The sequence below is a fragment of the Thalassophryne amazonica genome, chromosome 2 (genome assembly GCF_902500255.1).
Source record: "Thalassophryne amazonica chromosome 2, fThaAma1.1, whole genome shotgun sequence".
Lineage (NCBI taxonomy): Eukaryota > Metazoa > Chordata > Actinopteri > Batrachoidiformes > Batrachoididae > Thalassophryne > Thalassophryne amazonica.
Genome location: NC_047104.1, coordinates 23,431,046 through 23,455,902, shown reverse-complemented (window position 1 = coordinate 23,455,902; position 24,857 = coordinate 23,431,046). Strand labels below are relative to the sequence as shown.

The following is a 24,857-nucleotide window of genomic DNA, read 5'->3' as shown; positions in this document are numbered from 1 at the left end:
TTGACGAAGCCAACAGAACCACATCGTCCGCAAACAGCAGAGACGAGATTCTGTGGTTGCCAAACCAGACCCCCTCTACACCCTGGCTGCACCTAGAAATTCTGTCCATAAAAATAATGAACAGAACCGGTGACAAAGGGCAGCCCTTCTTAAACAGCTTTACTCACTTTTGAAAAACTGATATTATTTTGAACACAACTGTACATTGATCATAAGCATCTCATTAAAAAAACAAAACAAAACAAAAAAAAAAAAACTAACAAAAACAGATCTAATATCAATGCAGAATGACATTTGTGTAGCAGTGATCATATTGATATATTTAAAGGTCAACAGTCCATTATTTAGAGTCTGTAGATTATTTTGGCATGAAAGCAAAAGTACCTGTCAGTGGACTCGTATGTATCATTAGTGGATAAATAATCAATCAATCAATCAATTTTTTTTTATATAGCGCCAAATCACAACAAACAGTTGCCCCAAGGCGCTTTATATTGTAAGGCAAGGCCATACAACAATGATGCAATAATGGTGTCATTTTTTTTTTGGAAGAAATGTACTATGAGCTCAAAGTTTATCTTAGGGCTACTGTGACTGAAAAAGAAAAACACACACTGTATGACTGTTACATAAAAATAAATACATTTGCTAATGGATTTCCACAGAAACTTGGGTACCACTTTGAAATGCAGTCGTTTTTCATTTTGGTAGAATCAACTTTGTTTTTTCTTTTTAAAAAGGTACAATTTTGCGTATTATGGGTGCAATCTGACAAAGTTACTAAGACATGTTCAACATTTGATGTTTACCTTTTAATGATTGTGATGACATCATGGCATATTCATTATAAAACTATTTAGAAATGCACATATTTCCACAGACAATACACACTGTTGTTTTCTCCAGTGACGTGGTACTGTCTCTTCCAGCACTGTTTCTCTGACCACAGACTTGGTCTGTGGATGATTAAACACGAGGCACACGTCTCAGTTTAACCGGAACTGGTCAACAGCGCCACAAATTACAGCCTCCAGAATGATCTCAAAACTAATCAGCACCTCTTGGGCAGATTCCATAAAAATAGAATAGAAATCCTCATGAAGGCAACATTTCTTGCAGGACGGTTTCTCTAGGTGTACCTAATAAATTGGCAAGTGAGCGTCTGTGTAAATAGGCCACATGGTCAGAACATAAACTCAAACTTAAAAATTAATGTTATCCAAGAAATTATTTAATTGTATTTTAAACCGTCAGGTCTGCTGCAGTGAAGAGGCCAAAAAACTGAATACATCACCTCCAGGTAACAAGAGCAGTTATGGAAACGACTTGGTCCTCAATTTAATGTAAAACTTTACAGCAGTCGGGGGAAATTTAATGGATTCTTCCCGTCATTTTGTGGATATCATTTGGACCTGCAATGATGCAGATATGACGTCTTGTGTGTGGCTATGTAACAGTTTATAAGCATCAGTCCTGCATGGCATCCCTGGTTGTGTCCAAAACACTGTTCATGAGGAGAACATGCAGGCCACACCCACCTGTAATACTATAAAAAAATACGAAACAGAGCACATTCATGCCTGGTGGTGCACGTAGTGACCATCACCACCATCAGCCTCAGGTTGAAGGTCTGGCCATGTTCTGCAATTTGTCCTATGACCTACCCGGAGCACATCCAGGTCTGAGTTAGGATCCAGTCCATTCTGTTGTCTTTGGTCTTCTTCCATCATTTGATACTTTTGTGCAATAGCAGGTCCTCTGCACTGCACCAGCCTTCCTAGGAATATGGCCTATGACCTACAAGATGAGTGTCTGACCCAAGATCTTGCGGTTGATCTCAGCCAAGGCCACGGAAAACACAAAGGCCTTTTCGTCAGAAAGCGTGGCATACATGTCCACCTCCTTTTCTTGTTTCTCTGTGAAAAAATGTAAAAAAAAAAAAAAGAAAAGAAGAAGAAGAAGTGTGAATCAGAGACAATGAATGTACAATATCCCACAGAAATGACAAAACCCTGACAAGGATCCAAATACTGATACTGTTCTGGGTTTAGGTATTTTATGGATGACTGGCATTGGTTTAATAGGTCTGGATCCATAGAGTTCTTTTGTTAAATCCGGGATTGACTGTTTCACCATGCCTGAGCTCTGCAGGGAGCAGCAGGTGAACTCCATTATACACCACTACAAATTAAAACCAAGTCACCAGTAGCAGTTTTTGGTACGGGTGAATCGGGCAGTCAACTGAAAGTCTCGCGTTCTGGCTCAGATCTTTCTTCACCACAACAGTCTGGTACAGCGTCCGCAGAACGTCAGACCTCACCCAACATCTTGAACTGGTGGAGTCCAACCCTTACTGGAAAGGGGCCTGATATGCTGAAAATGCAGCCTCAGGTCCTACTTTGATTTTATGTGGACTGGAACATGTGTTGCAGTGGCCTTCGTACACCACACTCCTGGAGCACATCCCACAACCCACACTGCTCCTCCTGCACTACACGTTCAGCTACTGGTCTAAGTCCCCTCTCTAGCACCCTGGCATAGGCTGAGAACTGCGATTCCTCTATAACTGGAACACACTCTATGGTCCCCATTTTTAAATATGGGTACCACCACCCCACCCCAGTTTGACTATCCGGAGACTCTGTAAATGGACTGCATTTATATAGCACTTTTCCATCTGAATCAGAAGCTCAAAGTGCTTTACAATGATACCTTACATTCAACCATTCACACAGACACACCGATGTCAAGGTGCTGTCATGCAAGGTGCTCACTACACACTGGGAGCAACTTGGTGATTAAGGACCTTGGCCATGAGTCCATAGTGATTTTCCAATCAGACTGGGGTTTGAACCAAATATCATCTGGTCTCAAGCCCAATGCTTAACAACTAGACCATCACCTCTCCAAATTGTAACTGGAAGTCTGGGGCTTCTTCAGCCATAACAGCCCAATAACATCCAGAGACGTCAGCATCTCAAGGCAAATCTGATCCACTTCTGGTGACTTGCCAACGTGGAGTTCTGTAAGGCCCAGTCAGACGGCAATTAACGAAGGGCAATGAAGCCCAAACAAAACAAGACATCTGGACTTTCATTGACTTTCCTTGGCATCGTTTAACATTTGCGCAGCTTCGTTCCTGCAGTTGGTGCTTTGTCAAGATTTTTAAACTGTTGCAAATTTTGAACGAATGCCGCCAAAAACCTCAATTCGTCCACATTTCATTTTGCTATTGTTCTTGACAGTTTTTTATTATTTGCTTAGTTTTTTTAACATTAGCATTTAGTTTGACTTCGTTCAACCAGCTGAATGTTTTCACACAGTACAGAAGCCGGTTTGTGAGCGCTTTTGTGAAGGAGCTGCAGCTCCTCCGTGGCGGTGTTGGTGTGTGTGGGGCTTCTGCCACTTTCAGCATCTGACAGTTCCAAAGTTTTGAGGAAGTGATCCTTGATCACTGCGTATTTGTTAGCAGCAGGGGGCTTTGCAGAAGTGCGATCAGCCTTGTTTGTTTCCGTGGACCTGACGGCCGACAAGATTGTTGATGGCTGTGTATTTGTTAGCAGCAGTGAGGCTTTGCATGAGTGCCATCAGCCTCATTTGTTTCCGTGGCGCTAATGCTACGTTTACACATAACGACGACAAGTCAGGAATGCCACGGAGTACACATTCTTGGCCGCTGATCACGAATGTGATGATTCGGGGCAGAGGCGTCAGGTGTCCTCAGGAACTGCAACCTGTTACCACACACAACGATTAATGGCACGTGTTGCTGGAGAATTATCAGGAACCATTACGCACGGTCAAGAATAGTGTTCCGCGTTGTTGTGCGCTATTGCGCGTAACAGCGCATCGTTAAGTTCTGTCACGTTGTGAACAAGGTGAATTGTCTTCACACACACACACCCATATTCATCCAACCGAATTCAGATCGCTCCAGTTTTTCAGAAGAACTTTGTGACTGCATGCATAGTTGGGCTCTGTGCCATGGAGTGGCGCAGAGAGCATTTGATAAAGTCCCACACCGAAGGCTACTACACAAGTTCAAAAGTTATGGTATCGGGGGAGATGTCCATGGCTGGATTACTTCATTCTTATCAGATCGTTCACAGAAGGTTATTGTCAATGGTGCAGCCTCTACATCAGCCCTGGTCACCAGTGGGATACCTCAAAAGCAGTGTTTTGTGTCCCCTGTTATTTGTGGTATATACACTCAACAAAAATATAAACGCAACACTTTTGGTTTTGCTCCCATTTTGTATGAGATGAACTCAAAGATCTAAAACTTTTTCCACATACACAATATCACCATTTCCCTCAAATATTGTTCACAAACTAGTCTAAATCTGTGATCGTGAGCACTTCTCCTTTGCTGAGATAATCCAACCCACCTCACAGGTGTGCCATATCAAGATGCTGATTAGACACCATGATTAGTGCACAGGTGTGCCTGAGACTGCCCACAATAAAAGGCCACTCTGAAAGGTGCAGTTTTATCACACAGCACAATGCCACAGATGTCGCAAGATTTGAGGGAGCATGCAATTGGCATGCTGACAGCAGGAATGTCAACCAGAGCTGTTGCTCGTGTAACCACACCAGCCCAGGACCTCCACATCCAGCATGTTCACCTCCAAGATCGTCTGAGACCAGCCACTCGGACAGCTGCTGAAACAATCGGTTTGCATAACCAAAGAATTTCTGCACAAATTGTCAGAAACCGTCTCAGGGAACCTCATCTGCATGATCGTCGTCCTCATCGAGGTCTCGACCTGACTCCAGTTCGTCGTCGTAACCGACTTGAGTGGGCAAATGCTCACATTCGCTGGTGTTTGGCACGCTGGAGAGGTGTTCTCTTCACGGATGAATCCCGGGTCACACTATCCAGGGCAGATGGCAGACAGCATGTGTGGCGTTGTGTGGGTGAGCGGTTTTCTGATGTCAATGTTGTGGATCGAGTGGCTAATGGTGGCGGTGGGGTTGGGGCAGGCGTCTGTTATGGACGAAGAACACAGGTGCTTTTTATTGATGGCATTTTGAATGCACAGAGATACCGTGACGAGATCCTGAGGCCCACTGTTATGCCATACATCCAAGAACATCACCTCATGTTGCAGCAGGATAATGCACAGCCCCATGTTGCAAGGATCTGTACACAATTCTTGGAAGCTGAAAATGTCCCAGTTCTTGCATGGCCAGCATACTCACTGGACATGTCACCCATTGAGCATGTTTGGGATGCTCTGGACCGGCGTATACGACAGCGTGTACCAGTTCCTGCCAATATCCAGCAACTTCGCACAGCCATTGAAGAGGAGTGGACCAACATTCCACAGGCCACAATTGACAACCTGATCAACTCTATGCGAAGGAGATGTGTTGCACTGCATGAGGCAAATGGTGGTCACACCAGATACTGACTGGTATCCCCCCCAATAAAACAAAACTGCACCTTTCAGAATGGCCTTTTATTGTGGACAGTCTAAGGCACACCTGTGCAATAATCATGGTGTCTAATCAGCATCTTGATATGGCACACCTGTGAGGTGGGATGGATTATCTCAGCAAAGGAGAAGTGCTCACTATCACAGATTTAGACTGGTTTGTGAACAGTATTTGAGGAAAATGGTGATATTGTGTATGTGGAAAAAGTTTTAGATCTTTGAGTTCATCTCACACAAAATGGGAGCAAAACCAAAAGTGTTGCGTTTATATTTTTTGTTGAGTGTATAAATGATATGCCAGATGTAGTGGACCAGGCAAGTAGAGTGTGGATGTCTGCAGATGACACCAAGGTGTACCGCCAGATCAATTCAGTACAGGACTGTGAAAAACTGCAGAGAGATCTGAGTGCTCTACAACTCTGGAGCCAGGAGTGGCTTCTCTTGTTCCATCCCAATAAGGGCAAGGCTATGCATATAGGAAAAGCCAAGTGCAGGAATTTTTCATACCACATGGGACCTGAGGAGGATATTTTACTGGGCAGCACTGAAGCAGAGAAAGACATTGAGGTGGTTATAGATAATGATCTCACTTTTGATAAGCATATAGCAGAGAAAGTTAATAAAGCAAATAAGATTATGGGGCTGATAAGGAGAACCTTTGAGTATTTGGACACTGAAACATTCTGCTTACTATTTAGATCATTAGTATGACCTCATATAGAGTATGCCAACCCAGTTTGGGCACCACATCTTAAGAAACACATTTATTTAATAGAAAACGTGCAACGCAGAGCTACCAAATGAATACCAGGACTAGTCATATGAGGGACGCCTTAGAAAACTGAACATGCCTTCTCTTGCTTACAGGCGGATAAGAGGGGATATGATAGAAGTTTTTAAAATCTTAAGCCCCAATTGTGGCTATGATAAACAGGTAGCTAAAAAATTGTTGACACAGAGCACCACCACCTGGACTAGAGGGCACGATTACAAGCTGGAACAACGGCGAGCTAAGCTGGATCTCAGAAAATATACTTTTACGCACCGGGTGGTACAGACATGGAATAGCCTACCAGCAGAAGTTGTGAAAGCAGCAAATGTGACAACATTCAAGCATAGACTGGATTGGCACTGGAAAAACTAGAGTGGTTATATACGACTATAGAGCAGATATATCAGCCATCTAGTGATGTCGACCTATTAGCTGCGAGCTGTGTATAGAGGCTGTGGTTACAACCGGCCACAACCTGCACACAGTATCTACTTATGGACTTATGGAGAGAAGAGGAGGAGGACAGCGCCAGATGTGTAGCTTCATGCAGCTCTTGTCTCGCGCATTTTCCCAAACATCAGGCACATGCAGCAGGTGGAACACTTGCAGGAGCACGCTGAAGAGCACTGAAATGAGACTTTTAGCCGACTTGGTGTCAGCAATCAAACTGAATGCGGTGCAGCAGGGTTTAATTGTGCGCATGCTTCTTCCTCTGCCGGACTGGAGGAGGTGCAGAGATGTCTGGCTGCACGTGAGTCTCCTCTCGCTCCTCTGGCTCAGACTCATTCTCCTGATCATCGGTTACAACAGCAGGTGGAACACCTGCAGGAGCGTCCTGAGGAGCTTCAGCAAGAACTGTGGAACGACATTTTGAGCTGAATTTAATTGTGTGCACGTGACAGAAAACTGATTCGTCGTGGCGCGCAGTGAAATGTGACGCCGCGTTACAAGTCATGTCAAAACTTGACAGTTTCCGTGTCACTTCGTAATAACGCGTGACAGTTTGGGCTCCAACAATCAATCAATCAATCAATTTTTTTATATAGCGCCAAATCACAACAAACAGTTGCCCCAAGGCGCTTTATATTGTAAGGCAAGGCCATACAATAATTATGTAAAACCCCAACGGTCAAAACGACCCCCTGTGAGCAAGCACTTGGCTACAGTGGGAAGGAAAAACTCCCTTTTAACAGGAAGAAACCTCCAGCAGAACCAGGCTCAGGGAGGGGCAGTCTTCTGCTGGGACTGGTTGGGGCTGAGGGAGAGAACCAGGAAAAAGACATGCTGTGGAGGGGAGCAGACATCGATCACTAATGATTAAATGCAGAGTGGTGCATACAGAGCAAAAAGAGAAAGAAACACTCAGTGCATCATGGGAACCCCCCAGCAGTCTACGTCTATAGCAGCATAACTAACGGATGGTTCAGGGTCACCTGATCCAGCCCTAACTATAAGGAAAAGGAAAGTTTTAAGCCTAATCTTAAAAGTAGAGAGGGTGTCTGTCTCCCTGATCTGAATTGGGAGCTGGTTCCACAGGAGAGGAGCCTGAAAGCTGAAGGCTCTGCCTCCCATTCTACTCTTACAAACCCTAGGAACTACAAGTAAGCCTGCAGTCTGAGAGCAAAGCGCTCTATTGGGGTGATATGGTACTACGAGGTCCCTAAGATAAGATGGGACCTGATTATTCAAAACCTTATAAGTAAGAAGAAGAATTTTAAATTCTATTCTAGAATTAACAGGAAGCCAATGAAGAGAGGCCAATATGGGTGAGATATGCTCTCTCCTTCTAGTCCCCGTCAGTACTCTAGCTGCAGCATTTTGAATTAACTGAAGGCTTTTTAGGGAACTTTTAGGACAACCTGATAATAATGAATTGCAATAGTCCAGCCTAGAGGAAATAAATGCATGAATTAGTTTTTCAGCATCACTCTGAGACAAGACCTTTCTGATTTTAGAGATATTGCGTAAATGCAAAAAAGCAGTCCTACATATTTGTTTAATATGCGCTTTGAATGACATATCCTGATCAAAAATGACTCCAAGATTTCTCACAGTATTACTAGAGGTCAGGGTAATGCCATCCAGAGTAAGGATCTGGTTAGACACGTTTCTAAAATTTGTGGGGCCAAGTACAATAACTTCAGTTTTATCTGAGTTTAAAAGCAGGAAATTAGAGGTCATCCATGTCTTTATGTCTGTAAGACAATCCTGCAGTTTAGCTAATTGGTGTGTGTCCTCTGGCTTCATGGATAGATAAAGCTGGGTATCATCTGCGTAACAATGAAAATTTAAGCAATACCGTCTAATAATACTGCCTAAGGGAAGCATGTATAAAGTGAATAAAATTGGTCCTAGCACAGAACCTTGTGGAACTCCATAATTAACTTTAGTTGTGAAGAAGATTCCCCATTTACATGAACAAATTGTAATCTATTAGACAAATATGATTCAAACCACCGCAGCGCAGTGCCTTTAATACCTATGGCATGCTCTAATCTCTGTAATAAAATTTTATGGTCAACAGTATCAAAAGCAGCACTGAGGTCTAACAGAACAAGCACAGAGATGAGTCCACTGTCTGAGGCCATAAGAAGATCATTTGTAACCTTCACTAATGCTGTTTCTGTACTATGATGAATTCTAAAACCTGACTGAAACTCTTCAAATAGACCATTCCTCTGCAGATGATCAGTTAGCTGTTTTACAACTACCCTTTCAAGAATCTTTGAGAGAAAAGGAAGGCTGGAGATTGGCCTATAATTAGCTAAGATAGCTGGGTCAAGTGATGGCTTTTTAAGTAATGGTTTAATTACTGCCACCTTAAAAGCCTGTGGTACATAGCCAACTAACAAAGATAGATTGATCATATTTAAGATCGAAGCATTAAATAATGGTAGGGCTTCCTTGAGCAGCCTGGTAGGAATGGGGTCTAATAAACATGTTGATGGTTTGGATGAAGTAACTAATGAAAATAACTCAGACAGAACAATCGGAGAGAAAGAGTCTAACCAAATACCGGCATCACTGAAAGCAGCCAAAGATAACGATACGTCTTTGGGATGGTTATGAGTAATTTTTTCTCTAATAGTTAAAATTTTGTTAGCAAAGAAAGTCATGAAGTCATTACTAGTTAAAGTTAATGGAATACTCAGCTCAATAGAGCTCTGACTCTTTGTCAGCCTGGCTACAGTGCTGAAAAGAAACCTGGGGTTGTTCTTATTTTCTTCAATTAGTGATGAGTAGAAAGATGTCCTAGCTTTACGGAGGGCTTTTTTATAGAGCAACAGACTCTTTTTCCAGGCTAAGTGAAGATCTTCTAAATTAGTGAGACGCCATTTCCTCTCCAACTTACGGGTTATCTGCTTTAAGCTACGAGTTTGTGAGTTATACCACGGAGTCAGACACTTCTGATTTAAAGCTCTCTTTTTCAGAGGAGCTACAGCATCCAAAGTTGTCTTCAATGAGGATGTAAAACTATTGACGAGATACTCTATCTCCCTTACAGAGTTTAGGTAGCTACTCTGCACTGTGTTGGTATATGGCATTAGAGAACATAAAGAAGGAATCATATCCTTAAACCTAGTTACAGCGCTTTCTGAAAGACTTCTAGTGTAATGAAACTTATTCCCCACTGCTGGGTAGTCCATCAGAGTAAATGTAAATGTTATTAAGAAATGATCAGACAGAAGGGAGTTTTCAGGGAATACTGTTAAGTCTTCTATTTCCATACCATAAGTCAGAACAAGATCTAAGATATGATTAAAGTGGTGGGTGGACTCATTTACTTTTTGAGCAAAGCCAATAGAGTCTAATAATAGATTAAATGCAGTGTTGAGGCTGTCATTCTCAGCATATGTGTGGATGTTAAAATCGCCCACTATAATTATTTATCTGAGCTAAGCACTAAGTCAGACAAAAGGTCTGAAAATTCACAGAGAAAACCATCACAGGAACCACTACGAACGTTGTCACGTTCTATTAAGGATCACTACTCATCAAGATGGATCAACATGCTCAGTTGCGACCTCCACAATGTGAGACGAAATGAGGATGGTGTGTGACATTTGTAGAAGATTTTTTGACAGGCAAAAACATGCTCCACGAATATCAAGAATATCGTGCACCAACACACACTATTAAGAAACCTATTCAGATGCGTTAAGTCACATTAAGAATGTCAGGAATGTGTTACAAATGACAGAGAAATGACATTTGTAACAGGTCTTGGTTATGTGTAAACGCACCTTAAGGGCCGACACGATGTAATAATATTTTCTGTCATCTGGGGTGATCTGTCAGAGCGAACTGCACCTGTTTGTGGAAACCAGGCAGCAGTTTACAGAAGCGAGACTTTGAGCATCAAGTGAGGAAAAACTTCCAGCAGCAGTGGGCATTCGCATGTGAACAGCTTTGATCCACAGAGGTGTGACATATGACAACAGAAAACCCAGTGATCAGCTGTGTGGTTAGTGTGGTGGTGTTTTTTTTTTTGTAAAAATGAGGCGTCATATGAATGTTGAGCATGCGCTTCAGTTTTTTATTTTAATTTGTGCAAGACGGAGAACGCAATATGTCAGAGTCTGAACCAGGATTCTGACGATGAAGGAGATGATCCCTCTTTTGTTCTGGATGAGGAACCAGAGCAGGTGGATCCACTGACATGCGCACAGATCTCCACAGTGGGTTGGATCACGTGCTTCTGTTTGCAGCTGAGCTCTGTCCCAGCTCAGAGTGGAAGATAGAGATGCAGACACACACTGCTCCAGCAGTGGCTCTAGGTGCATTTCGTTTAAAGCATGGAGATCGTTAGCTTCGATTTTGTTTTGGTCCTCTTTCATCTCTTTTGTGCTCTTGATTTGCAGGTGATTCTGTGATAAAGCTCATTCGTCCACCTTTACTTAACAATATGTGACGTGTTTTACTTTTATCCCCTTCGTACAGGAATCGTCATATGCTGTGTGACTGAGCCATTCACTACCTTAGTGACTTCCACCAGGAAGATGGCACCAGATGCGCCTGAGCCATCCATCCCTGCTTCCTTTGAGGAGGGCATGTCAATAGGGTTGAGGAGTGATAGAGGGGTCCGTGCGCTCCAGGGAACCCTGTTGTCTGGAGCATCAGCTCCTGGTAGGGCCTCTCACGGCAAATTGGTCCCAGGTAAGGAGGCAGACTAAACGTGCACTGACACGTCCACGACTTTGATTCACGGACTTGCACAGATGTTGTTGTGATGATCACATCCACTGTGTTCCCAGCTGGATGCCGCGCTTTGTTCCACCGGATGCCATACACTCTATGCTGGATGCTGCATATATAAAATAATTATTTTGTAACGGATTAATCATTTTCTTTGCAAGTTGTATGTTGAAAACGGCTCTAATCGCTTCCTGAATCACAGAGGACCGCTCCAGCAGCACTGTTCGTGCTTGCTCAATGAGCTGGAGAAAGCATTTGGAGCTGTCTAAAAAGGTAAAGGTATAAAGGTTATCATGTTTACATTGTCAACGCTTGGTAAAACAGTTACATTTTCTTTCCTTCTTGTCTGCAGCTGTTAAAGTATGTTTATGATAGATTTAACATCTTGTTATAATTGTTCAGACGAGCTCCACTCTGATGCGATTCGCTGACGCAACCACTCGCTCTGTTCACTTCTTTACTCCACTAGACGAGCTGCACGTTGTGTTGGCGAGCAGCTCACGCCATGTAGTATGACATTCATGCATGAAGGATTTTTCGAACATTTCAAAATTCTCTTTGCACAACTGCACACACCAACGCCCCTCTTACATTCAGTCTGCACCCGTTAAAGACGAATGTACTCTTCTGCACGACACAGGTCATGCAAATGCGTGAATCAAAGTCATGCATGTGTCAGTGCACCTTAAGTGCTATTAAAAAAAAAAAAAAGACCCTTTCTTGAGTGACATAACAAGGGAAAGAGTACATTGTATCAGTATTGTATCGAGTATCTGGACATTGTGGACAGAGAGGAAGTAAGTAAGTAACCACAGGGCAGGGGGGTGGTGGTGGTGCATGGGGAATTGCCAAGCTTACTGTTGTTAGGGAACAGGCTACTCAAAGGCACAGATATACATACACACCCATCCACCCACATATGTATAACTGTCCTTTATATATACATGACACATTGGTTACAGTGTTTTTATTAAGGTTTGACCAATTAGTTGCCCGTCCGATTATCTACGCCAGGGTGGGCAATCATGTGCCATCAGCAACCCACCTGCTGAGGTGATTGGTTGCAAGGAAAACCTGCAGTGTCTCGGCCCTCGTTGCCCACCCCTGATCTACGCTGATATTTAACATATTTGTGGTCATCAGTATCGGCCATTTATAAAGTCAATATGACAGTTTAATTCTGCAGTGCTAGAATTAGCAACTTACCCTTGAGTTCCACCTTCATGCATACATTTAAAAAAAAAAAAAAAAGATCACTAGTCAGTGGCTGGAATTTTCCATGTGGCCAGAGCGCCCCGCTTTCTGTGTGTGTGTGTGTGTGTGGCAGCTCAGAGTGGCTTTTGTCTGGTGCAGCACACAGCTGAAAAACAGACTCTCTCTGTCTCAGTAAAGGCAAGCAATGCTGCAGGATGCTGTACCAATTTAGGCTCAGAGTTGCATAAAGAAAAACTTTATGAAATCCTTCATTAAATACTCCAGACGTGACCGTGTTTGTAACAGCTGTTACAAGCAGATATTAAAAGGTTATTTTATGGATTAAAGGTTTCATGAGGATGAAACACGGTGGACAGTTCTGTGTTGCCAGCATGTTTTTAAGCAAAAGTGGAGGGAGGGGAGAAGAGAGGACGTCAAACACTTTTTCACATGAAAACAAGTTAATTTTCATGGAGCAATTAATGAACAGTTGATCCTTGTGTGAACAGCGGACGTTAGCGCTAAATGCTTGTTAAAGCAGGAGAGCAAATTCACATAGAAGTAGAGAGATGGAATGCCAACTTCAGATCTCAGGGGCTGAGGTTGTGCTGTGTATGCGCGAGAGGACTTGGGATTCTTTACTTCTGGTCTTTTGCTCTGCAGCCAGCGCTTCAGTCACAGGTATTATAAACTCCAATATTCTGCTGGGAATCAATTATATTAAACATCACAAAATAATGTTAAAGGTTTTGATCAATTATTCTGAATAATTTACCAAGCCTTACATTTTGTAGTTGCCCCAATTATCGCTCACAAAGTCACGCTGCTCTCAAAATGAAAATGCTTTGTCGGTGCCGCACTGTTATTGCTGTGAAGGTTTGCAAACAACTGGTTAGGTTGAAAGATCAAGATATAACCCACATATCCCACACATAGGGAACTATTCCGAGAAAATATATCTTATTTAAAATATAGATCTTGCAGTCGATTAGCAACAAGGCAAGTTTTAAAAGACAATTCAAGTCAATTTTATTCAGTCAGCCAAGGGAAGAGGATCATGCAACCTTTTATTTATTTTTTAATGTGATTTCTGGTCCAAAAGATTAGGTTATCTTCTATTCCATTATTTTCTTGTCCAAAATGTGGTGCTACACTTCTACAGGGATACAGTTGCTATTTATTTAAATTTATTGAGATCTTATTGTCCTCTGTTCAATTTGTACTTATTTTATTGGTATCCCAATGTAAATTGTATATATACACACATACATACATATATATATATATATATATATATATATATATATATACACACACATACATATACATACACACACACACACACACTAATTGATGAGATTATAATGTCTTTACAATCTTTACGTTTAATCGAGCTCGTCAGTGTTGTCAAGTTTTAGCCTCATATGGACCACAATGGAAATAAGCGTTTGTTTTATTGTGTCATCTGTGTATCATTGATGTAGTCACCTTTCTATGTTTATATTGATTTTACAAAATTAACTCAATCAATTCTGTAAATACTGATGATTTATTTTTTTACTTTAAATACTATTTTATCTGAGGGAACAAGTCTGTCCATGATGCCAGACTGGGAACTGCTTGACTCAGCATCCAAGAGTCAGCTGGTGGTCTCCTGTCACCTGTGTCATCCTGTCAGCTGCCGTCTGGTAGAATGCCGCCTGTGAGGCCTCACGGTTGATCCCAGATATCGTGGACGTCTTCATGATGCAAGAACTCAGATGCTTCTCTAGCAATGTGCACACTGGTGAAACTATAAAACTTTCATGTCAATTTAAATAATCCATCCATCCATCCATCCATTTTCTTCCGCTTTATCCGGAGTCGGGTCGCGGGCTTGCTGATGATTTTTCCACAGTTTTGGCAGCTTGATAGAAACCGAAGGCAGGTGTCAGGTTCTTCATGATTCCTCTATTTTCTTTGATTTGTGTGGACTGAAATAAATGATGCATATTGCTTGTGAACGGCTGAGCCTTTTGGGGATGCTCCTTTTATACCCAATCATGACACTCACCTGTTCCCAGTTAACCTGTTCACTTCTGGAATGTTCCAAACAAGTGTTCTTTGAACATTTATCAACTTTCCCAGTCTTTTGTTGCCCCGTCCTAGCTTTTTTGAAATGTGTTGCAGGCATCCATTTCAAAATGAACAAATATTTGCACAAAAACAATAAAGTCTATCAGTTTGAACATTAAATATTGTGTCTTTGTGGTGTATTCAATTGAATATAGGTTGAAGAGGAATTGCAAATCATTGTATTCTGTTTTTATTTACATTTCACACAACATCCCAACTTCACTGAATGGTTTTGGGTGTTTTGTGTGTGCACGTATACACACACACACACACACACACACACACACACACACACACACACACACACACACACACACACACACACACACACATTACACTGGGGTACCAATTAAACAACTACAAATTATAAAGAAGACAATGCTCACATGGCCGATGGTATTTTAGCATTGCGTTATATTCTACTATCAGATAAGACGCAGGACTGTTACTGGTCCTGCCAAATAGATACATAGGTATATACATGTTAGTGCGGTGCACAAGACTGTCCAATTTCTGATGACGCATAGTACAGCTGTTAGAATTTGCACTGGGACTTGTAAACTGGGTATTACACCATTAATATGATTGATGAATTATTACTTGTAAACATAAATTAATAGTAACTGGAAAAAATTACATGGACTGCAAAAGTAAATTTTTGTTTTACCTTTTTCTTCTTCTTGTTTCTTCAGCCCCACTGTTTTTGGTCTACCTCGTCCTCTTCGAATAGGATCTGACTGACTGTTGGCCCGGATCCTTCTCCTGTTCTCCATATCGTTTGTTAAAGGGAAGTCAATCCGGTCTCTACGAATGCGCTCTGTTCTTCTCCGCTTACAGTCCTTGTCTGCGGGGGGTGGGGTGACAAGACAGTGTGAGAAAGGAACTTATGGAAACTGACATATGGTTAATTTAACTCACCATTTTAATTAAAAATAATTAAATGCAGCACCAACATATAACTTAAACATCTGTTTTTCACGAATTAATTTGTAAACTGTTTCATGCAATTACAAATGTACCATTTATGACTGACCGATTTAGAGTACAATCAAAGGTTTGACTTGCTTTATGTTTGTATCTACAACATGTAGCCCATCACAGAAAGAGAAATAGGTCAATGTTGGTACAGGAGAGACCTGATGTTCTTCAATTCATTTAAAAGAACTAGAAGCACTCAGAGAGTACAAACCTCCGCCAAGGCCATGGGGTGACTGACGCCATAACATCTACATGCCATGGAATCACTGAACCTAAAAAAGTCTAACAATGATGTTTGCTCAGTAGTAAAAATAAGTTAGCGCTTGGCATCACAGTTTATTGCAACTTGCACCTTTCGCAGAAGCTACTGTCATCTGAGCACTGATATTGATATTGCATGTGCTTATAGACAAAAACAAATGTCAGTCCACTTGGTGCAACAGCTCTCCAAGGTGTGATCACTCCTTTTTAGATGCAGACTAACGAGCAGATCTGATTTGATGCAGGTGTTAGTTTTGGGGATGGAAATTTACAGGGTGATTCCATAATTTTTTCCTCAGAATTAAGTGATTCCATATTTTTTTCCCTCTGCTTGGTCTAAAAAAGTAACCGTTACTGACTGCCACAATTTTTTTTTCCTGACTTCTTATAGTGTTTCTTAAAGCCAGAAAGTTGCCATTTGAAATGACTTTAGTTTTGTGTCATGTCTGTGATCTGCTTTTTTTTCTACAAAATTAAACAACTGAATGAACATCCTCCAAGGCCGGTGATTCCATAATTATTGCCAGGGGTTGTATATGAATTTTTTAACATTTATGAAACAGGATCACTGACCCTAAAGAGATTCCCTCCTTGGCACAGTGATCCATTTCTTTTTGTCTGTTTCTCTAAAATTGTATATAATAATCATTAGATTATTAATATATAAACAAAAATAAATTTAAGAAATATTACAATTTGAAAACAAATGCACCCGAACATGATGACAGCTGGAACTGCTTAATGCTAACTTTTAACATTGAAAATGCCATAGACATGCTAACGTGTTAGCATCGGGATCCGGATCGTGATCCAGATCACCACTAAAATTTAATCACTTGTTCCTCTTGTCATTTCCAACCACCAAATTTCAACAAAATCTGTTCAAAACTTTTTGAGTTATCCTGCTGACAGACAGACAAACAAACAAACGCGACCGAAAACATAACCTCCTTGGCGGAGTTAAAAAAAACCCAACAAAAAACAGATGGTCACTCCGTCAGGTCTCTAGCAGTTCTCTGTGGAAAGAGGAGAACCTTCCATAAGGACAAACATCTCTGCACCAATCCACCAATCAGGCCTGTATGGTAGAGTGGCCAGACAGAAGCCGCTCCTTAGTAAAAGGCACACGGCAGCCTGCTTGGAGTTTGCCAAAAAAACACCTGAAGGGCCTTTGGTGTGAATGCAAGGTGCCATGTCTGGAGGAAACCAGGCACCATCCTTACAGTGAGGCATGGTGGTGGCAGCATCATGCTGTGGGGATGATTTTGAGCGACGGGAACTGGAAGACTAGTCAGGCTTGAGGGAAAGATGAATGCAGCAATGTACAGAGACATCCTGGATGAAACCTGCTCCAGAGTGCTCTTGACCTCAGACTGGGACGACGGTTCACCTTTCAACAGGACAATGACCCGAAGCACACAGCAAATATATCAAAGAAGTGGCTTCAGGACAACTCTGTGAATGCCCTTGAGTGGCCCAGCCAGAAGCCAGTCCTGAATCTGGTTGAACATCTCTGGAGAGATCTGAAAATGGCTGTGCACCGACACTCCCCATCCAACCTGATGGAGCTTCAGAGGTGCTGCAAAGAGGAATGGACAAAACTGCCCAAAGATAGGTGCACCAAGCTTGTGGCATCATATTCAAAACTTGAGGCTGTAATTGCTGCCAAAGGTGTATCAACAAAGTACAGAGCAAAGGGTGTGAATACTTATGTATGTGTGATTTCTTAGTTTTTTTATTTTTAATAAATTTGCAAAAAAAAACAAACAACTTTTTCATATCATTATGGGATGTTGCGGATAGACTTTTGAGGGGAAAAATGAATTTACTTGTAATAAGGCTGGAACATAACAAAAGGTGGAAAAAGTGAAGCGTTGTAAATACTTTACAGAGCACTGGCACTGTATGGCTATGAGTGCAGTGATCAACGGAACTACAGTTTTCATAGCCATTTATACTCTTATCACCAAAAACAAAACACCATAAAATATTGGGATGCCACACCACACACACACACACACACACACACACACACACACCACACACACACAACACACACACACACACACACACACACACACACACACACACACACACACACACACACACACACATCATGGGCATGAATGCCATGGTAATTTTGGGCTTTTAATGATGTCTTTGAACTGTTCTTTTGCCTGGTTGTACAGCAGACATCATGAATGATTGAAGCTTTATAGGTGGAATTCTTTCCCATTGTTGCTTGATGTATGACTTCAGCTGTTCAACAGTCCGGGGTCTCCGCTGTCGTATTTTGCGCTTCATAATGCGCCACACATTTTTAATGGGCAACAGGTCTGGACTGCAGGCAGGCCAGTCTAGTACCCACACTCTTTTACGATGAAGCCACGCTGTTGTAACACGTGCAGAATGTGGCTTGACATTGTCTTGCTAAAGTAAGCAGGGACGTCCCTGAAAAAGACGTTGCTTGGATGGCAGCATGTGTTGCTCCAAAACCTGGATGTACCTTGCAGCACTGATGGTGCCATCACAGATGCGTAAGTTTCCCCTGCCATGGGCACTAACACACCCCCATACCATCACAGATTCTGGCTTTTGAACAGGCTCTGGAGAGAGTCAGGAAGTCAGCACAGAACATCATAGGAGCGCAGCTGTCCTCTCTGTCAGACATCTATAACACCAGATGTCTGCACAGGGCCAGTAGCATCAGCTTTGATGGTTCACACCCCGGGCACAGCCTGTTCTCACTGCTGCCCTCAGGAAAGAGGTACCAGTCCATCAAGGCCCGCACATCCAGACTCACCAACATGTTCTACCCAAGTGCAATACAAGTATTGAATGCACATTAGCCTTCGGTCTGCACCATTCATTGCATTTATTTTTTTATAAAGGTGAATGCAATGAATAGCACAGACTTCTATTTATATACACCTACTGGCTCCCTTGTAAATACATGTATATATTCTTACTTGTCTTTTTATATTTATATTTTTTATATTTACTTTTACACCTTTGCACTATGGGAGTTGTCTTTTAATTTCGTTGTACCTTGTGTATAATGACAATAAAAAGCATTCTATTCTATTCTGTTTGTGCTGGTAAGAATCTGGATGGTCTTTTTCCTCTTTTGTCCAGAGGACATAATGTCCATGATTTCCAAAAACAATTTGAAATGTGGACTCATCAGACCACAGCACACTTTCCTACTTTGCATCTGTCCATTTCAAATGAGCTCGGGCCCAGAGAAGGCGGCGGCGTTTCTCGATGTTGTTGATGTATGGCATTCCCTTTGCATGGTGGAGTTTTAACTTGCACTTGTAGATGTAGCTACGAACTGTGTTAACTGACAATGGCTTTCTGAAGTGTTCCTGAACCCACCCGGTAAGATCCTTTACACAATGATGCCGGTTTTTAATGCAGTACCGCCTGAGGGATCGAAGGTCACGGGCATTCAATATTGGCTTTCGGCCTTGCTGCTTACGTGTAGAAAGTTCTCCAGATTCTCTGAATCTTGTGATTATATTATGGACCATAGATGATGGAATCTCTAAATGCCTTGCAATTGAATGTTGAGAAACACTGTTCTTAAACTGGTGGACTATTTTTTCATGCAGTTGTTCACAAAGTGGTGATCCTCACCCCATCTGTGAACGGCTGAGCCTTTTGGGGATGCTCCTTTTATACCCAAACATGACACTCACCTGTTTCCAATTAGGTGTTCTTTGCGCATTCATCAACTTTCCCAGTCTTTCGTTGCCCCTGTCCCAACTTTTTTGAAATGTGTTGCACGCATCCATTTCAAAATGAGCAAATATTTGCACAAAAACAACAAAGTTTATCAGTTTGAACATTAAATATCTTGTCTTTGTGGTGTATTCAATTGAATATAGGTTGAAGAGGATTTGCAAATCATTGTATTGTATTGTATTCTGTTTTTATTTACATTTTACACAACATCCCAACTTCATTGGAATTGGGGTTGTATGATTGAGATGCAGCTCAAACTGGATGACAAAACCGCAGGGTGTAAAATTTCAGAGCGCACGATTTATGTTCTCACACTATACAGCCCGATGCTCTGATGCGATCTGACTACTCACACTGTACGTTCAAAAACCACACGTAGGACTCGTGTTTCCAGAAGCAAAATGTAAACATAAGCTGCTCTCTCCCAAAGAGATGACCACTGTTTATGCTCTCTCCAATACCTCATCAGTGTTTGCACATGCGCAGTGTGAGAGGCTGGGGTCGACTCAAAAAGGGCCAAAACTCGCACTATGTAAACCCAGCTTAAGGAGGCATCCTGTACAATCATTCCACCTTGACAAAAGAACACTTCAAAGACATCATTAAAAGTCCGAAACTATCATTATATTCATGCCCATGAGTGTACTCGTATATAAACTTCTGACCACAACTGTTTATTTCTGGAGGGGAAACATTGACCTTTAAATATGAATTGATGGTACTTACAGTGGTTTTGCCTTTTCTGGTGGTCTATCTTCCATAACTGCACCTGTTTCTTTCCATTAGTCAAAGTGTCAAAGCTTCTAATCCTATGCTTTTGATGCCTTCAGTTTTAGGGAAGTTTTACCAACCTTGTTAGCACCATCAGCACTGGAGTCCCACTCCACTAATGCCACAATATTATTAAAAACAGGAGTCAAGGCGACCAATGACTGGACCCCAAAATGATGAATAAAGATCTAATAAATGTTTATATCATAACAACTGTATGAGATATCGCATAATTATTTACAGTGTGTATTGAAATCTTAAGGGCCTTTCACACCAGGCACTGTACCATTGCTCACCAGAGCAATCGTCCACATACTGCATTTTTTTGAGAAAATCCTCTGTACACTAATAAGTGATAACTGAGCCTTACCTTCTGCTGATGATGAGGACTGCGCATTTATTTTCGCATTCAGAAGTTTTCTGCTAATAAACACATAACCACAAGGGCACGACTTGCAAGCACAGGAATCTGGAGAAAAACAAGTACCAAAAGGATTCAGGTTATTGTTAGATCAGAAAATGTTCATTTCTGTCAATCACCAACAGTGCAACATGTCATGCAACCACCTATTAAACAAAGGAAACTGAAAGTATTATTTATCTGATGTGGGTTCTTTCAATTTTGTTTGTATTAGTATTAATTTTAAAATTACATTTAATGTTTAAACAAAAGTTGATTAGCCACACATTAAAATGAAGGGAAAAAGGACGTATATATGGAAATTCAAAACAACATTCAAGACAGCTCAAACCTTAATATAAACTGCTATTTAAAAAAATAACAACAGTCATTCTGATTTCAGTTGACACGACACTGCTCTGTATTCTGTGGGCTCCTCTGTGCTCACTCAGATGAGCTCTGTCACTCAACACAATCTGTAATAGCTAGTAGTTGGTAGCGATAGTATTTTAATATTCAGTTAATATTATGTTCATGTTGTTATGAGTGTTCTCCAAAAATTTTTTTCCGATTTGCCTTTTTGCCCAGAGAAGAATTGTAAGGAATTAATCTCTGTTTATTTGTACAGTTTTTGTGCGCTGCACAGCTGGCTGAAAGTGCTCTGTCTCCGCACCCACACTCTGCGTGCTTTGTTGTGCACAAACTCACCCACACAACTGGGGGTGTCCGTGCACTTGTAATGTAAAGATAAAAAAAAATATTTAATTGCTCCAACCACAGGTTTAGTTGCTTGATGTGAGGAAATATGACATTATACTTTTTGACCACAGCAGACTCTGTTCAAATCCAGTATATATGTCTATAAACTGCAAATATCACCAAGAAATTTGCTCTTTAGCAAGCTGAAACAACACACAAGACACACTGAAGCACCATTGTGGGTCTTGACAAATTTGTTGGACACACAACGGACTCTCTGAACTTTAAGATCTGATGAAGGATGTTATGAGCTGTGACGAAACAGCATATCCAGCTGTACCTCTGGAAATGCAAGCGGCAACTGCTTTTACACATGCACAGATAAATAAATAGTAAATGGCCTGCATTTATATAGCGCTTTTCCACCTGCATCAGATGCTCAAAGCTCTTTACAATAATGCATCACATTCACCCTGATGTCAGGGTGTTGCTGCCATAAAAGGCGCTCACCCACACACGAGAGCAACTAGGGGATTAATGACCTTGCCCAAGGGCCCTTAGTGATTTTTCTCCGGTAAGGCTGGAGAAGAGGAGAAGAACGTGGCCAAGACAGGGGAGAAGAGAAAAAACTAGAGGGTGGAAGTTAGAGTCTGAATTTTGAATGATGGTACTATGGACTGGTAAAGGAAGAGAGCTAGCTAACATGATGGAGAAAAGAAGGTGACATACTGTGTGGGCAAGAGACCAAGTGGAAGGGAGGTAAGGCCAGGAGCATCAGAGGTGGGTTCAAGTTGTTGTATCATGGTGTAGATAACGAAGAGAAATGGTGGGGTCATCTTTAAAGCTTGAAGGGGATGATGAATCAATCAATCAATCAACTTTTTTCTTGTATAGCGCCAAATCACAACAACAGTTGCCCCAAGGCGCTCAATATGAATATCATCAGTGCTATGCCCAAAGGTAGGTTGTGAGATGAAGGAGGAAAGAAGACTTCTGGAGTGAGTTAGATGAGGTGGCAGACAGTGTGCTCAAGCATGAATGAAAGGTGATAGGGGCGGACTTCAACGGGCATGTTGGCGAAGGGAACAGAGGTGATAAGTAATGGGTAGGTATGGTGGAGCTCTACAGGGCTCTAATCTACAGGGAGGGTAACATTAGGAATTTACAGCAGGCCAGAGTGATTAAAGACCCTGCAAGGCTCATGATAAATGTGGGTGTGGAATCCATTAGCTTAGTGGGGAAATTGGTTGCAGAAAATCTATTATGGTGATAGTGCAGTTTATCTGCCAGAGAGGGAAATTCAACGAGTTGAGACTGTGGCCTGCTTCCGTAGACGTGTTCAAAAAAATCAGAGAGATATGCTTTGCAAACTTGATACCCGGTTACTACATTGGATGATGATGAAATTGAGGATGGCCCAATGGTTGTTCCAGCAATATCAAAAATTTCGTCTCTGCCTACTTACAACTCGTGTGGAATGTCTCAACCTAAACCTACTTCTAGGCATCTTATATATGCTACTCTGGAACCCACCCCTAAACCCAAACAGTCCAACTGTCAACCCCACTGAGGTCCTTAGTCTGGGTCTCATTAACATAAGATCACTATCCTCAAAATTATTGTTGGTTAATGACCTAATTATTGATCATCACTTAGATATGATTGACTTATGTGAAACCTGGCTTAATCCTACAGCTGTCCTCCCCTTAAATGTGGCCTGCGCACCAGCATATACATTTAGTCAGTCCCTCGTGATGCGAAACAAGGTGGGGGCGCTTGCTCTTATTTATAAATCTAGGTTTAGTTTATTAGCTGTTGGAGGTCACAAATATAAACTTGTTAGAACATCTGATTCTGAATAAAAATCATCCGTACTACGACTAGTGCAAATAACATTCTGAAAATGCTTCTTGTATTCAGAGTGGGTGTGCCATCTACTGTTCAAGAGATTGTAACAGCCCTCATCTGTCCCCATCAGAAACATGGCACTTTCTCTGAGTTTTTGGGCAAATTACACTGCAAACAAAGTGGAAAATGCAAAGACAAAGTGACGATGTGGTGGAAAGCTGACATGTGTTGCAGCCTGTTTATGGACCTGGAGCTCAAACGTCTTGAGGCGGTTGTGCGGGCAAGAGGAAAGCAGCTACACAACCTATTTGATTGACTTTTGAGAACAGCATTTCTGACTGTTCTGGAGCTGGAGGACATAAATTTCAATTCAGTTCTATGCACATTATGGTTACATTATCAGGACTGCACCCAAAGTATTATTTATTTATTATTTTGTTTATTCTATCATTATTTTTATTACTTGATAATTAATGTACACAATTTAACAAAATTTTAAAAGTCTGCTAGTCTTAGCTGTAATAATGTGGATTTAGTACGGGTTGCTGATAATTAACGCGTACTCATCAGGTTGAACAGAAAAAAAGAGCAGAATTAGGTGGTTTCCATGGCAATCTATGTGCCTCCACCTCCTCAGGGTTTAATTAACCGGACAGCCGTCAAATCCCGGTTTTAATCCCCGGTGTTGTTGTGTATCCGTCTCTGAACACGAACCACGGCGCAGTCCAGAACCACGGTCACAAACCCACGGTCACGGTCTTTTCTTACCTGTTGGTCGCATTCAGGACACGATTTTCGTAGCCATTTTGACTTTCTTTGCTTTATTAGCCGACATAGTCTGTTTGACGGACGGCCGCGTCCTCACGTCTCTTCCAGTAGCTGCAACTTCTCTCCGCACCGCAGGGCCGCATACGTGCAGCAGATTTTATTCCGTAACTCCACTCATACATAAACCAGAACACAACACTCCACTGTGGAAACCGAGACTCTGCACATGCGCCACCACCACTCTGCGCTGCGCCAATACAGAAGGCTCCTTCTTCTTCGCTGGTTTAAATGGGTGGTCGTACACCAATGTGTGCAGGTGCATACCGCCACCTCCCTGCACCAGAGTGAAACCACAGAGCAGCAAGTTAAATTAAAAACTAAAATAAATAAACAAGGAGTGGAAGTAACTAGTTACAATGCAACGACTCAAGTACTATAATTAAAAAGTTTTTGGGCAGTTATACGTTTATAGTTATATTTTTAAAGTCTGCTCATAGAAACTCATGAACAACACACAGATTTGATTTCATCTCACACTGTTCACAGTCAACATTACTCGTCCAGCAAATGGAGAATATTCTCTAGAACTTCAAATACTGGACAGTAGTAGCTTTAAAGGAATCTGTTAGAGTTTTAATGAAGTGAGGATCCAGTCATGTTGTTGAGG

The 24,857-nt window shown here is 41.7% G+C and overlaps 1 protein-coding gene across 2 annotated transcripts; it reads right to left on the bottom strand.

The window, feature by feature from the left end:
* Nucleotides 1-790: 790 nt before the first annotated feature.
* c2h16orf87 (chromosome 2 C16orf87 homolog) lies at nt 791-24,426 on the bottom strand. 2 transcript variants are annotated; one of them, XM_034184327.1, is made up of 4 exons: nt 24,191-24,426; nt 20,846-20,944; nt 15,386-15,562; nt 791-1,916 (listed from the first exon to the last, which is right to left on the bottom strand). In XM_034184327.1, the coding sequence occupies exons 1-4, from the start codon at nt 24,201-24,203 to the stop codon at nt 1,798-1,800; spliced, it is 408 nt and encodes a 135-aa protein (XP_034040218.1). In that variant the 5' UTR covers nt 24,204-24,426; the 3' UTR covers nt 791-1,797. The 2 variants fall into 2 exon arrangements, with proteins under 2 accessions (XP_034040218.1, XP_034040226.1); XM_034184335.1 differs by lacking the exon at nt 20,846-20,944.
* Nucleotides 24,427-24,857: the final 431 nt, after the last annotated feature.